Here is a 16,218-nt window from a genome sequence, read left to right on the forward strand (position 1 = left end):
ATTTAACATAAACACACCGGTAATTAGGTATGACGTCTAAAGAAAAAGTTTACAAAAGTAAAAACTGCTCGGTACCCTCTAATTAATAAAATGATCATGCCCATCGTTTCATTGGAGCAACAATTAGTAATATTAATACCTAAGACTATCCCTACCTTCGCATTCATCTGGTGTATACAAGATTCTCATGGAGCAATAACCTTTTTGAAGCAACAACGTAAACGTAACCACTAACTAGGATGACCTCTTTAACCGTAACGTCAACCTTTGCTATGGAAAGAGAGTCGTTGATTGGTTGGCCGAAAAAGGGCAATATAAGTACGACGAAGCCCCCCTTCAAGGGCATCCTACAGGCTTTGTTTCTCTGGTTTTCTCCGAAACAACCCAATTCTTTGTATTGCAATAGTTCTCTCCCCCAATGTAGACTACTTCAAATTGAACTCTCATCCAAAAGCAGCTAGTTCATAATTAATAAAATAACATCTCATGATAATGATTATGTATAGCCTCCTTTTAAGTTCATTATCCAAACTTATCCACGGAATTTAGGTAAAAGGTAACTAATGGAATGGATGGCCCTCCAGAAATCAAGAGGACTAAAAGATGAAAAGCTAAAGGGACATTATGCTGCCAACATTTGATAGCAGAGGAATCTAAAGGGCACTGCATATTCTTCTTTGTAATAAAATTTCAGTTGATGCATGTGCAGCCTACTTTGACGCGCAAAAAGACGAGGTTTCTGAATTTTGTTTGATTCATTAAATTAATTAAGGACTTAAATAACTGTCGCCCATGTTATCCCCCACTCTCAGATGCTTTAATATTAATCAATAGATGATTGATTAGGTCCAGGTGAAGCAACTGTCTCAGGATATATGCTCAACTAAGAAAACGCCCTCCAGAATATTCCTTTCCATTACGCACCTCATTCTCTCTTATCATAGTATGGCAATACCTTTATAACCATTCTACGCTCTGCTTGGACGTGTAAGAATTCTCTAGATCTAGTGATTGAAAAGTAAAACTTGGTGTTTTATCAGATCGAAATGAATCTGTGGACACTGATCTCTTAGTTCATACGTTAATGCACCAAAATTGACCTGCTAGTAGTATTAATATTATAATTCCAGATAAAAATAGTGGTTTATGTGTCAGGTAAAAATTAATCGTGATTAATTTTTAATTGGGTTTTGCGTAAAGCTGGAAAGTTGACGAAGCAGCTTTTGGATTAAACTTTGATGCAGATTGGTGGACGGTGGCTCATGGTGGTGCTACTGGTGGCTGCCTTTTTCACTGTGTTGTTATGTGCGTAACTAAAATGACTTCGGCGCACGTTCTGTCAACTCGTTAATTCGTCGGACTGGTGGCCATGTAATTATGCTTGATCCTTCGTCATTAAGCTAAACCTAATCTCTCTCTCTTTTTTTTTTTATGAAAAAAACCCAATCTCTTCCCAATGGCCCCATCCTCATACCATGATACGATAAAAGCAAAAAGTTAATCTTACCTTTTTCACGAACAAAGACTTGACTAAGATATGTGTAAAGTCTTTTATTTTAAAAATTTCACTCGACTCTTCTAGTCGTCTTTTAGTTATGTTTTTTCGTGCGTCACTATTTATATCATTTTAAGAATATATACTCCATCTAGGTATAAAGATAAGAACCATATGATTAATTTATAAAAATAAAAAAAATTAAATTATTTATTTGTAATAAATTATTTATATTATTTAAGAATATGTGTTGATTTTTAATTTTTAAAATTCTCTATTTAATTATTTGCATTAAAAACTTTGTACCTTCATTAGTCAACCCCTTGTATAGAGTAAATGCAATAATGTAATTGAGAAAAGATTTATAAATTTTTTAGAGAAGCTAAATTGACATCTTACATTTAGAATTAAGATAAAATTTTTAATCAACTCCTATATTTAGAACACATCTGTGTATTTATGAAAAATCCAAGGAAATTGCCCTCTTGTGGCTTATTGTTAACATTGATTAATAGTAACGTTATGATGCTGTATAAGCTTTTTATTTTTGTGGGCCAAAACTACTTTTATAATTTGCACATATTTTTATTTAAAAAGCTCTGATTTGAGAATCCTAAAGCTATTTCACGTACTCTGCTTTTGATTTTGTTTGGACGAATATGACCTTATTTCCGATATCTTTTGCTCTGATGGGGCCCCCATGTCCTGATTTTGGTCCATAAATAGCCGACTCCTTGGCTTCAGTTCTCCCCTTTTCCCTCCCTTTCCTCTCTCCGGTTCACTCTTGAAGCGCCGGTTTTTCTTTCATTATTCTTGCTGCTTCCGCCATGTTCTTCCATGACGACGTCGTCCGATCCCTCCAGTTCCCTTCATGCACGCTTCAATCCTTGCTGACTCCAGGTGAGGTAGAGGAGTTATTGTCCCTCATTCGAGGCGAGGATCCGGCCAGTCCCAGCTCCGGTTCGCAAGCATCAACCCGGGCACTTTACTCGTTGGACGAGAGAAGGCGCAGGCGCATGCAGTCGAACAGGGAGTCAGCCCGGCGGTCCCGCTGGAGAAAGAAGAAGCATTTAGAGAACCTCACGAGCCAAGTGAACCGCCTAAAAACTGAAAACCGAGAACTCAAAAACCAGCTGGGCTTCACCCTTCACCAGCACGTCATAGTCTCCCTCGAGAACGCCCAACTAAGATCCGAATCCGAATTCCTCATGTCCCGGCTGTCGCATCTATATCGGGCTCTGGATACCACTCTAAGCCCCTAAACAATAACCAGGAACAAAAGAAAGACTATATATATGTAGAGGTCTCACTATATATACAATAAAAACTCATTCTCACGCCACACTGAACCAGAAACTGGTTCGTGGATGGAGGTGACCCATATATAAGTGAACTGTAAGTTAGGTGTTTGATGTTTCTTTTGTTTTCTTTTGTTGTAAGTAGGAGAAGAAACGAAAGGGGTACTGGTTTGGAGAAGCCCCACGTCGTTGGAAGTACAATGTAGAGACATGAGAGGTCTTGCTTTTTTGATAATGTTATCATTACCTTTTTCTTTTAACTGCTTTAATTAATTAATGTGTAGTGTTCTGATAATGATTAGCGAGAAAGATGTAGAAATAACGAAGGAGCCAGCTAGTAAAACAAATGAGGCCGGACGGGCATCTTCGCTGGAATGTTAATTGTTGGGATCATGGGTGTCACATTCAATGTAAAAACACACAGTACACACACGTCGCTTGTATGGGCCAAGCCTAACGTTGTAGCAATTCAACCTCTGTGTTTTTTCCCTCCTTATGATTAATAGTCTTGTTGGACAGAATATCTTTATTTAATTTGATCATATGGACTTGACCAAAGACGTTGGTGGGGAAAGATATTTGCAGAGACACGCCTTCCCTGTCTCTCTTTATAGCTAACCCTCCTTCCTTTTCTTCTTTTTGCCTTTTTTTCTCTTTTTAATCATATATATGCATGAGATAAAGCAAATGCAATAACTTATAGGAGGGCCGGGGAAATAGTACTGACACTTAGGTGGCATATTCATGACCAGATTATATATTCCTTAGCGTTCCCGTACGTGTTCGTTCCACCACTCTCTCGCCCCAGGACCTGATGAACCAAAAAGGAAAAACCAAAGTAAGATTAAGAAAGAAAGCGCATAACAGTGAATGACCAAAGAGCAAAATGAAAACGTTTGGCTAAAATTGTCGCAATATCTCACAGATGATCCCCACGTGTAGTTTGTATTGATCATCTGTAAAATATACTAAATATGTGTGACCCGCCTGAGCAGTTTGTGTCATTTTTAATGCCGAAAAATCCAAATAATACAGCTAGTCACCTTTTGCTGCTACTATAATTACTTAATGAGAGCACAAATTGACAATTATATATATATATATATATATATATATATATATATATGAAGGTGGGGTAAGAGATACTCCAGCAGCAAACCATTATATATGCACGGAAGGATATGTAGATGATGCGCGTATGTGAGAGATAGAAATTTTGCAAATATCACATTATGAATTTAGCCATTCTTAGTTTGTTATCGTGCGGTATCAATTTATCATCTTAACCCTTCCAATGTTCAATTGATTACAATCTTCCTTTTAATAAAATGTTTCTAAATTATTGATCAATTATTAATTCAAAGGATTTGAATCCTTGTTGTCTCAACATAATATTGGATGTCAAAAATGCATATAACCCTTTTTTAAATACTACTTCCTGTCCTTAATATAAGATTTTATTTGATTTTTATTTTAGTCATAAATATAAAATCTCAATTCACTTTATCTTTTTATATTTATTCTTTTTTTTCAAGATAATCCTTATAATAATGATATGTCTAGCTACCACACTTGATTAGCAAGGATTTTTTAGAAAACACAACACTTATTTATCATAAATAACTAACTTAAACTATTTTTCTTAATTAATCTATTCAAATTAATTAATTATCTCTTATATTAAAGATCGGTCATAGTATATTATTATGATAATGTTGTGCATGTACAGCTTGAAAATATAATAAAATTAGCGGATGATGGCTCATTGAAAAGTTTGCCTCCCTGATGGTTTAAAAAATAGCCCTCGATATCATGTGACCCATGCTCTACATTTAATTTAATAAAGGTCACTCTATTATTATTCATTACCTCTAAGCAGTGGCTTATTATAAATTTATATTGTAGGTATTATTCTAATAAGATATTAATGCTCACATAGTTGCATTTGAGTTCTGTCATGTCATTATATTAAAAGATAAGAGTTGTGTTATTTTTAAATGGGAAGACTGAAATTGTTGGCCAACAAAAAAAGGGGGAAGACTGAAATTGTAGTTAGACTATATATGTACTCCTCCGGTCCTTAATATAGGACTCAATTGGTGAGTTGGTTTTGGTCCTAAATATAAGACCCATTTCTCATATTTATCAATTATCTCTAGATTACTCCTATGGATACTCTTTCAACCATAATCAAGTAGAAGATAAAGATGGAGTATTAAGAAATATGATTATGGTATTTTAGGAAAAACGCGTCATATTTCTTATAATTAACTAACTTACCTGATTTTTTTAATCTAATCAAATTAGTTAAATAGGTCTTATATTAAGGACCGGAGGAGTACTAAACATTGATCATCCAGCCACAAAGTTATTTTCTACATATGCTCGTCAAAGAATTCCTATTGGCTTCACTCGGGGGGGGGGGGGAATCCCCAATGGCGCACGCGCGCACACATACGGAGTACGTCACTGTGTGTGTGTTATCCCACTTGCAATTCATGCGAATACTTTAATCAGGACGATACGCGTAGAATTGAAAAAAAAAAAAAAAAAAAAAGGGAAAAGCTAGCCACTGGAAAATCAATCTCACGTAGCTGTATGGGTAGGTGTAATTGCGTCGGTTCTTATTACGTTATCACACACTGCATCAAAACGAACAAAATATTGGAGTATATCAAAATATAATGCGCATCAGATCAGTGCTTATTAATTTAGTGCTGTTGTATAGACACACACATATATGTACATGTCAATGATAATATGTACATGTCAAGAATTTTCAACATCATTAGACGACCCAAAACAAAACGACGTCCATGAAAGAATTAGAATTGATTAATTGAATGTGAATTAATTAGTAATATCTGATAATATCAACATGAAGCATGCAGAGTGTTTGCCGTGTTCAATGATTGAGGAAACAAAAAGAGAAAGACGAACATGCGTGCTTGCTTTGAAGGCCATGGACAGTTTAATTACCTCACAAAGTCACACTACTCTCTCTTTTCTGATGAGTGGGTCCTTTTCCATCCAAGTGCAAGGAATGGATCTCATTTTCAGATTCGGAGTCCCCATCAAATCCACAAACTTTTATATTACTCTCACCACTACAACATTAAATAAAAAAAATAAAAAAAATATGTGAAGAAATTAATTAAAAAAAAGGACATATATACAGCTTCTTCATCCGTAAGTATTATTCTTCAATTGGGGCCCCTTCTCATTTTCTTGTTGACCATAATTAACAAACAACGTACGCAGTCAAGCTTCTGTTCCTCACTTTTCTTCATGAGCAAGTTCTCAATACTGGAACCTACCAGAAGATTAATTGTTGTTGTTCCAGAGTTTGGAGAAAGAAAGAGGAGCTATATTTTGACATGATAGATTATCTTAGATCCTATTTATAAGACAATCTTATCAAGATTAGCACATATAATCAAACTTGTATTAATTAATACCTCGGGTCTTATTTATAAGGCCTCTCGCTTATAGACAGATAATTCCTCAATATTTTGTTCATACACAACAAAATATTTTCTTCTCTATTTTTCTAAAAAATAAAATAGAAATAGAATAGAAATTATATTCTTATAATATCAATACTACAAATGAGGTCTTATTTTTATAAGACCGGAGGTAGTAATTAATACAAGTTTAGTTATATGTGCTAATCTTGATGAGATAACTTGATTTCTCAAGCTAGATTAATAGGTTATTACTGAACACAGCAATAATAATTAACGGCGGCGAACATTAATTATTTACATTATCCTTTCAATGCTGTCGTGTCTTTCATTCTTTTTGTCATCGATAAGACAACACTTTATCACTCGAATGATATTTAATTTGTGTGGTTTAATTCCTAACCTTTCCTGTTTCAAAATTTCAGTTTTTTTTGGGGGCCTGAATTATTTCAAATTTCATCACTTCAAAGAAGCTGGCCCTTGCCTAACCTTATTATTTTATTTCTTGTAATGATTTTCAGTTACGGTTTGATTTTGTTTACTCCGAAAAATGTCCGTTTTCGACTGGTAGATGGATAAGCCTTCAAAACTAGATAAAAGGTCGTGCTCGTATTTCATGTTTTATATTAATTGATTTTACTTGGTTTTAGATTAGGCGAGTTGGCGACTGATTTTTCAATCTCCTCGAATCTTGTCCAATATCAATAGTTTGGCAAAATCTTAAAGAAAAAAAAAGGTCATCGATAATAATCTATAATAGAAACTACAAGTTAATGGCAAAAAAAAAAACTACAAGAAATTATTTATTACAGCGTGGAAACCGAAGAAGGTGTTTTAAAAAACTACAAGAAATTATTTATATCTTGTTGGGAAAATTTTTTGGTCCAATTAATGATTTTCATCGTTTTATATTCTACTACCCACTATACATAACACATATTTAAAAAATACAACTAAATTACTGTCTTCCTCAGATCCGCCTTTTTTTTTTTTAAACTATTAAATAAACCCGTGGTTATAATCAACGTATGTCTTATTTGTATGGTGTTTATATTAATGGTAAGTTTTGTTCATTAAAAAAATAATGATTTTATGAGAGCAAACTGGGGAATGTAGAATTATATGCATGAGGAAAAATATTTTTTATGAAGGGCATGATAGATGCGCATAAAAGGAAAATTATATGGAGTTACCTTCTATTCCCCCCTAAAAAAATTTGATTACGTATTAAATATTACATAAATTCATGAGTCATGAATCTCCATTTGTTTTTTATTTTATTTTTTTAATTTCGAAGCTGCTTTCATTTGCATGCTACTTTGCTCTGCTAGCACTTGAATAAATACTACCTCCGGTCTTAATTATAAGAGTTAATTGACTAATTTGAAGAGATTAAGAAAATAAGTTAAGTTAGTTACTTGTCATAAATAGGTATTGTCTTTCCTAAAATATCCTTACTAATCAAGTGTATTAGCTAAAACTATCATCGTTAAAAGGACTATCTTGGAAAAAATACATAAATATTAGAGACAAAGTGAATTGGGGTCTTATATTTAGGATCAAAATAAAAATCAAACGAGCTTTTATATTAAATATCGAAGGTAGTATTACATAAATTCATGAGATTTTTACGGACGACGCATTGTTAAACAATTACCTAATTAAAATGTTCGATTGTTGGACCAAGTCTATGGGAAAATATACTCTTTCGATTCTTACAATGTTCCACCCACGTCATATTTTTAATATAAAAGTTAGTTAACTAATTTGAGTAGATTAGAGAAGTGTATTAAGTTAATTATTTATATTAAATATGTGCTGTATTTTCTAGAATACCCTTACTAATCATATGTATTGATTAGAACTACTATTTAATAGAATCTTTAACATATGCAATTACTATAATGACTACTTCAAAAAAAATCAATAAACACAAGAGACAGGTGAATTGGAGTCTTATATTAATGATTAAATTAAAAATCAAACGAGTTTTTATATTAAATACTGTGAGTAATAATATATAAAATATATTGAAAAATATGAAAAAAATAGACAAAAATTTTTAATTAAAAACTTTATTGATGAGAAGAAGCAGATAATTTTTTTTACATATATAAGGTATTAATACTCTATTAGCATGGTTATTCTAATTCTTACTATACTTTTTTTTAGGTACAAGTATTTTCTTATTAAAAATAATCTTATTTAAAATATTATTAGATACTAAATATAGACATATTTCTGAATGTGAATTTGAAACTTAGTTCTGTTCGCTTGCTAAATGGATCTTAAGGCTAAAAAGTCCTAGATAATCAGCACGGTTCATAATCTGTCTGTATTCGAATAGGCCCAAAATGTCAGATCCAAAATTTGGAAGACCTAAATAGCTCGGCCCAGACTCGTGGACGTCATATGGTAGAACGAGGGCAAATCTGTAAAATGGGAGAAAATTCAAATCCGGAAGAAAGCTTTTCTCGCAGTGACGCGCAGCCCGCCTTGTGGCAAATATTCAATTAGCATTAGGCTTGAGGTAACCCAGGATCGTGGATAGATCTTTGATAAAATGGAGAAGATCTGCGTCGCAGTCCGAGTTCGGCCTCGGATTTCAGAGGATTCCTTCTGTGGTAATTTCTGGAAGGCTGAAGAGAATCGCATTTCTCTTCACAAGGTTCATGGCACTCCTTTGTCTGCCTATTCTTATGCTTTTGGTATTTCCTCATTCTTGTCGAAATTCATTCTCATGGAGTTAGTATGTCCTACTTTTCTCTCATTCTCATTCCTGTTCCATTTTCCTTCATTGCAGACCACATATTTGATGAAAGCAGCACAAATGCTAGTGTCTACGACCTCCTTACTAAGGATATTATAAATGCTGCTGTGGAAGGTTTCAATGGTATGTTTTGCTCTGTCCCTGAGCATTGCAAGCTATATTCAACTAAAATTAAAACAAGACAGGACTTTATTTTTAATGTGCCATGTCGCTGTGCTGATGCTGAAGTTAATTGTTGGGCCATGCGCGTGCAGGAACTGCGTTTGCTTATGGGCAGACCAGTAGTGGCAAGACTTACACTATGAATGGCTCAGAAACAGATCCGGGGCTAATTCCTCGTGCAGTTGAAGATATATTTCGCAAAATTCAGATGGTAGGTACTGCCAGGAGTTGTTGAATTCGATTTACCTTTTCTTTTCATGATGATGCCTGATTTTGAGCCAATTGATTCTCAGGCATCTGATCGTGAGTTTCTTATTCGAGTTTCTTACATGGAAATCTATAATGAAGAAATCAACGACCTTCTTGTGGTAGAGAATCAGAAATTGCAAATTCATGAGAGTTTGGAGGTTGGACTGACCTTTTTTTTTTTTTTTTTGTAGTTAGAACTTTAAACTATGAAGGTGTATAAATTTACTGACTGGTTTGCCTTCAGCGTGGAATATTTGTTGCAGGCCTCCGGGAGGAGATAGTCAATAATGCTGAACAAGTTTTAAATCTCATTAAAGCAGGGGAAGGTTTGTAATGTCACATTCTAACAATCCATCTTTACCCGACATGCTATATTTACATAGAAGTCATGTTTCCTCCCAGTCAACAGGCACTTTGGTGAGACAAATATGAACGCTAGGAGTAGCAGATCGCACACAATATTTAGGATGGTATGCTGACTAAACCATATTTCTACTTTTCAATGCCTGAGTTTCACTAAGTGGCTTTCGTTTACCAACATACCCTAAAAGCACATGCTAAATACACATCACATATGCAGGTGATAGAAAGCAAGGGGAAGGATTCCAATTCCTGCGATTATATGACAAGTGATGCTGTCCGAGTTTCAGTATTGGTTCGTACTCTTTAATCCTTGCTTTTAAAATTTGTTGATACGGGCAACGGATACGATCGTTTGGTCTTCCTTTTTAAAGTGATTTGCAAATGATCAGTTATTTGATGAAGCTTCTTTATTTAAAAACATAAATACATACAATCTTTGGTGCGTACTTATTGAGACTGTGGAAGTAGAATTTGGTGGATCTAGCTGGGTCTGAAAGGATTGCTAAGACTGGAGCTGGTGGAGTGCGTTTGAAGGAAGGGAAACACATTAACAAGAGTTTAATGATTCTTGGCAATGTCATAAATAAACTAAGTGAAGGTTCAAAGCAAAGGTATATAAGTAGCTGTCTCTCGCATTAAATTTAGAAAAGATCCATTCTTGAGCCTTTAATTTTTTGAAACAGGGGGCATATTCCTTATCGTGATAGTAAATTAACTCGTATTCTCCAACCGGCTCTTGGTGGTAATGCGAAAACTTCCATCATTTGCACCGTAGCACCGGAAGAGGTGGGCTCTTTTATCCTCATGTTTCAGTTTTACCATACTCTTGTAATATTTTTTTGGTGATTAATTAATTTTATTTTTTGTTACAATATATTGTTAATCAATCAGGTTCACATTGAAGAAACAAAGGGAACTCTTCAATTTGCTAGTAGAGCCAAACGCATCACTAATTGCGTTCAAGTGAATGAGGTTTGTGTGCTTTATTCACATCAAATTATCCTTTTTGTGACGGGAAGCGGAGAATGTTGGATTGTAAATTTATGAATCATGAATCCCCATTTTACTTTGTCTTTCTGGAAGTTGCTTTTGTTTGCATCCTAATCTGCATTGCTTCATCCTTGCTCCGCTTGGCCAAAGGTTTTAATTGATGATATGGACTTAACAGATTTTGACCGACGCTGCATTGTTAAAGCGGCAGAAGTTAGAGATAGAGGAGCTACGTGGGAAACTTCAGGTAATGATGGTATCCTGATGATATTTTTGTATTGAAGGCCGAGGAATCTTACCTAAAAGAATTACCATTCAGGGATCACATGCTGAAGTGCTCGAGCAGGAGATTCTTAAATTAAGGAATGATATGCTCAAGGCAGGTTTTTCTTTCGAGTTTGTCTGCTGGGTTTTAGGCTTTTAGCCTTCATTTTCTTGCCAAAGCATTAAATGATCTTATTTTATCTGTTAGTCTTAACCGTCTGTTAGCATTGTACTATCTAGTATGAACTGGAGCGTGAGAAGCTTGAGATGGAACTGGAAGAGGAGAGGAAGTCACGTGATCAGTGGATTAAGGAGCAACAGATGAAAGTCGGAAGTCTCAGTGGTGTTGTTTCTTTGTCAGATTGTGAGAGGAACGGAAGTCAGGTGCGTGTATGAATAACAAGTTTTGATTTTTATTCTCATGACGTCTTCAGATTCCATCACTATTTGCCTGAAACTGAAAGAGGGGTATTCCGAATTCTTATCCTTTCCCCCTTATTCTTACAGAAGATGCCCCCAGTATTTAATTTAATATATTAATATATTAATACTCACTCATAACTTCTCATGAAACAAATTATGTACTTTCCTGTGGTTTGATCTTCATAATACGAATAATAATACCTACTGATAAGTTATCATAGAGGCGCCGTGCCCTTAATGGTAGGTTTTTATTTGTCTGTTCTCTGTAGGTCCTTATATTTATGTCTTCTTATTAACTCCTATGACTGACGGGACAGGATTCTTCGAGGCAGAGTCCTGAGGAAGAGTGCAATGAAATTAATAGTACATCTCAAGAAGATATTTTTGGAACCCCTTGTTTAAAGGCGCCTTCCAATGCTTTTGTTGCCACGCGTTCAAATTATTCAACAATGCCAGATTACAGCCCTCTTCCAGATGCTTTCAGCAATGTGGCTGATGAAAATACGTGGCTGAAATTGAACAAAGGTTATGTAGCAGATCTTGATTCACTTCAAGCTACCCCCGCTCGACAAGTTCAATCATTCCAGGCACGTGATATCACTCCAGTGAATTTCTTTCTTTTATAAATAAATATCTTGCGTTTCTGTTCGGTTGTACTCATCGACGATCCACATCACACGGCGAGAGGAATAAAATTTAAATGAAGATACAACAGAGAAGAGTGTTCCGTGTCTAGAGATATTTATCAGATATTTTTCTCTGCTTTATCTGATAAATTCTTATATTCTCTAGCTGTAGTTGTCGGTTGATATTAAATTTAAACATTATAAACCTTCAATCATTCATTGTTATGATTAATTCAGATGTTTTGCGAATTAGAATTGAGGTCTAATACGGTTCGTGTTTTGTTGCCAACTGATACCATCTCATTATCTCACTTGGTAATGTGTATATACAATCTGCTCTCCGTTTTGATTTGGCTTAGGTTTTACAGGGCTGTTTGAGTGAAAAGCGTGAACAAGAGGTTCAAGATTTGAAGAGACAACTGGAACTTGCCAATCGAAAGATAAATGAACTCGAGGTTTGTATAAAAGCTACATTTTACTCTCCTATGGATTGAAGTTTGGCACGCATAAACTAGTTGAGACTCCGAATGACCAGCTAAACAACTTGCTTGATTTGACATTGTAATTATGAACTAGTTAATGCTCCGACAGTGAACTACTAATTTCAACTATGAACATGACAATTAAACACGGCAGTTGTGCTACTATAATATGTCCAACGTGGTGGTGTTTCGAGGCATAGAGATATAAAGCATAATTTTCAGCCAACAGAAAACACATCTTGTGCTTGCTTCATACTTGAATCGGGAAAAATGGAATCTATATCTACAAAGAGGCCTTTGCATTTTGAGTCTTTGTCTGACTAATCACTCCCTTTGTTGTGGGCTGATGTTAATGCATGTGCTTCTAGAGAAAGAATTCGGAGGAAGCGGAACCGAACAAGCAATCAATATCTATAACACCTGAACATCAACGAGAAGGGGAAGATCCTCAGAGGTTAACTAAATCCGTGGGAAACTTCAAAGGCAACTTTGAGGAAGTTTTGTCAGTATTGCAGGTTAAAGCTGCAACAAATCAGTTTCTTTAAACCTTTATTTGGCCCGATTTTCCAGAGAAAGAAAATTAAGTGTCTTCTGTATTTTAAACAGAGATGTGTATCAGATGGCAAATTATCGGCTGCGGAAGTGCTTTCGACCATGAGTGAAATAGGAGCGCAGCTATTTGATGCTTTAGAAGCTCATTTTACAGTAGACATGTGTGATGGCAGGTCTTCCACCGGGAAAGGTGCTTTGATCCGCGAACAACAAAAACAGCTTCATGAGAGGCTGAATACTATAATCACGTCATTGGAATCATCAGACAGCACAATCGCTGAGAAGGAACGAGTGAGGAGTCCTTGTTGCCGCTGCAAACTTAAGGTAGTTGTCTGGCCACAAATATCAAGATACCAATCATTCATTATGCTAGCATTCTCTGTCTTGTGTTTGGGATATTTTATGTCCTTTTTCAGAATTTGATGCCTTAAATGTGAATCATACACTTAACACCTGAGGCCAGGACTGGCATCAGTCGAATAGCTTATGTTAAACTAATACTCAATAAACGTAGTAGTTCCTCATACATTTCATTCTATATCTTTACGATACAATGGAATTCATTGTTTCCTCATTTTAGTTATTTCTTGAGGAATGTCAATACTTGATGTAACTTGTAGGAAATAATCCATGGAGGTTAATGAGAAGCCTCTCATGGTGCCCTTGTAAAATAAAACGTACTCTTCATATTAGAAAAAAGCTTACCCATATTGTGGATTATTCACATGTAGTCGCGACTTTTTTCAAAGAAACGTTAAATGAATGGTTTCTCTTGAAGAAATTATTAGAAATGGTACGAGGATTCATTTGCTGCATCTGGTGAATAGCTCTCTTCTGTGGCATACAGTCCGTCATAACCAATCATCACCGTCATAGTGAACTTTATTGAATATGATCTGTTACGTGGGGACAGCTCATAGGCATTCACTGGATAGGGTTTAAATTAGTGTCTTCAGAAAGCCACTGAACCTTTTTTTAAAATGACTGTGACCAAAGAACTACAGTTCAGGGATAGGGAAGGTTCTTAGTTTCCAGAAAGAGGGATGAAATCTTATGCAGCAAGAAGCTACATGCAGACTTAAGGTTTTAGTATAATATCACCCATGTGCGAACTGTTGCGTGCACTCGGTTTTTTGAAGAGTATCGTAGGTTAAATGATAGAGCTGCATTCTTGATAGAATTTGAGGAAAAGCATAGTAGGTTATTGATTTTCTTAAACTAATTTTCTTTTTGACGAAGGGCTCTGATTTGGGAGAAACTTCTATTTCAAAGGAGACGCTGTGCGATGAACTCAACTCCATCAAAGAAAGGTGCCGGGGCTTAGAGGAAGAGGTTAGTATCAATAATCGCCTCCTGGAGGCTTCAAAAGATAAATATAATAGCCTGGAAAAGGAGTTTCTACTTTTAAAAGAGGAAAGAGACTCTTTGCTCCCGATAGTCTATGACTCATCCCATAGACTTGAAATGGTTTCAAACCAAAAGGAAAATGCCTTGAAGGACTTGAATACCGAAGTACTGAAAAGAAAACATCTCGAAGGAGAGCTTAAGCAGTTCACTGCAGCTTTTGCCTCCCGTCAGAGATCACTCATGTCCTTCCACGACGAATTTAGGAGCAAGGTTGAGAAATTAAGAGCTCAGACTACAATCTCAGTACCCAAATCTCTTGGGTTTCAAGACTAGTTACGTAGTAAACGGGCAATGCCTTTGTGCCTTCTGTTTCTTATGTATTGTAGATTAACCTTGTACTGTCACGAAATATTTATTTAGATTTTAGGTCCTACCTCACTGATTCATTTAGTTTATTGCAACTAGTTAGGTTCAAGGGGCATGACCATGGTATCAACTCTGTTTCGCCTCATTGTTTTCTTGAACTAGTAATTTAACGAATATATATTGTGACTAATAGTTTTATCCAGGTGATGTTAGATTATAGTGAGAAGGCTGTGCACATCAAGAAACATCAAAGAAATCTTTAGTTCTGTGTCTCACTATCTTGTCCTGTTCCTTGTGTAGACTCTTCACAAGCAGTCCACTGGTTTTACAGCATAGCTATTCTGAATTTCTTATTGAACGTGGGTTGGCATATATTTTGAAGAAATTACCCCACGCAGTGACGGACCTAGGCGGTTCAATTTAGGGACACCCATCTCCTAAAATGAAAAGTGTAAATAGAGTTCAATTAGCATTGGTGACAAAATATAACAGTTGGCCCCAAAAGAAAAAAGTAATAAGGATTAGTTAAGTATTAGTCATATTAATTAGGCTTGTTTATTATTTAGTTAACAATCAAAACTGTTCAGCAAATTAGCGTACTTGTGATTTTTATTGATTGGCTCATTATTGATGGTATAAAAATGTTCGCTGACAAGCGTAAGGTCATTTCAAAAAAATAATTTTAGATATTATAAATTGCATCAGTTAATTACAGGCGATATGATTTATAGAAGCTTTGATATCTTGTACTCACTTTTAAATATAAGAGCTAGTTAATTAATTTAAAAAAATTATAAAAATAAGTTAAGTTAGTTATTTGTAATAAATAGATCTTATTTTTTTAAAATATCCTTGTTAATCAAATGTTAGAGCTACTATTATTAGAAGGATTATCTAAAAAAATATAAATATAAAAGACAAAGTGAATTGAAATTTTATGTTTAAAATTAAAATAAAAATTAAATAATATTGTGTATTAGGAATCAGAAATAATATTTAATATCACTGTTGACACACCCTCCATCGTCTTAAATTGAGGAAAAAGTGTGACGTCTATCATTGGCAGGAAACGTGAGTGTCTTTGGCTCCAACACTTTTATTCTGCATTTCTAGTTTTGCAGACTGATCGTTGCCGTTTAAGATAAGTTACTCGCCTTCTCTTTTTTTATAACTAATAACTATCATTTTTTTATCTCTAAATATAAACAATATTTACAAGTTATATTAAATTTTAATCACATTAATTATTTATTTTAATATTTAATGTATTTATTATCTCATTTTCTAAACAATCATCTCTCTTCACCACGCATTCATTCTCATTCATAATTCTCTTTATTATAATAATTTTTTTAGTTTCCTTCTTA

At 34.8% G+C, this 16,218-nt stretch overlaps 2 protein-coding genes across 2 annotated transcripts; both read left to right on the forward strand.

Annotated features, from left to right (window-relative positions):
- Positions 1-2,173: 2,173 nt before the first annotated feature.
- LOC114761651 (basic leucine zipper 4-like) lies at positions 2,174-3,053 on the forward strand. The gene has a single exon (XM_028951064.1). It carries the CDS (start codon positions 2,323-2,325, stop codon positions 2,755-2,757), a length of 435 nt encoding a protein of 144 aa, XP_028806897.1. The 5' UTR covers positions 2,174-2,322; the 3' UTR covers positions 2,758-3,053.
- A 5,731-nt stretch (positions 3,054-8,784) lies between these two features.
- LOC114761687 (kinesin-like protein KIN-7N) lies at positions 8,785-14,909 on the forward strand. The gene is made up of 18 exons (XM_028951111.1): positions 8,785-8,965; positions 9,061-9,150; positions 9,282-9,400; positions 9,483-9,596; positions 9,683-9,764; positions 9,841-9,908; positions 10,019-10,093; positions 10,270-10,412; positions 10,485-10,587; positions 10,693-10,773; positions 10,970-11,038; positions 11,111-11,170; positions 11,296-11,439; positions 11,796-12,065; positions 12,473-12,559; positions 12,955-13,101; positions 13,193-13,462; positions 14,378-14,909. The coding sequence occupies exons 1-18, from the start codon at positions 8,821-8,823 to the stop codon at positions 14,816-14,818; spliced, it is 2,508 nt and encodes an 835-aa protein (XP_028806944.1). The 5' UTR covers positions 8,785-8,820; the 3' UTR covers positions 14,819-14,909.
- Positions 14,910-16,218: the final 1,309 nt, after the last annotated feature.

The sequence above is a fragment of the Neltuma alba genome, unplaced genomic scaffold (assembly GCF_004799145.2).
Source record: "Neltuma alba isolate B1F8T4 unplaced genomic scaffold, ASM479914v2 tig00011128_pilon, whole genome shotgun sequence".
In the NCBI taxonomy this organism is placed as follows: domain Eukaryota; kingdom Viridiplantae; phylum Streptophyta; class Magnoliopsida; order Fabales; family Fabaceae; genus Neltuma; species Neltuma alba.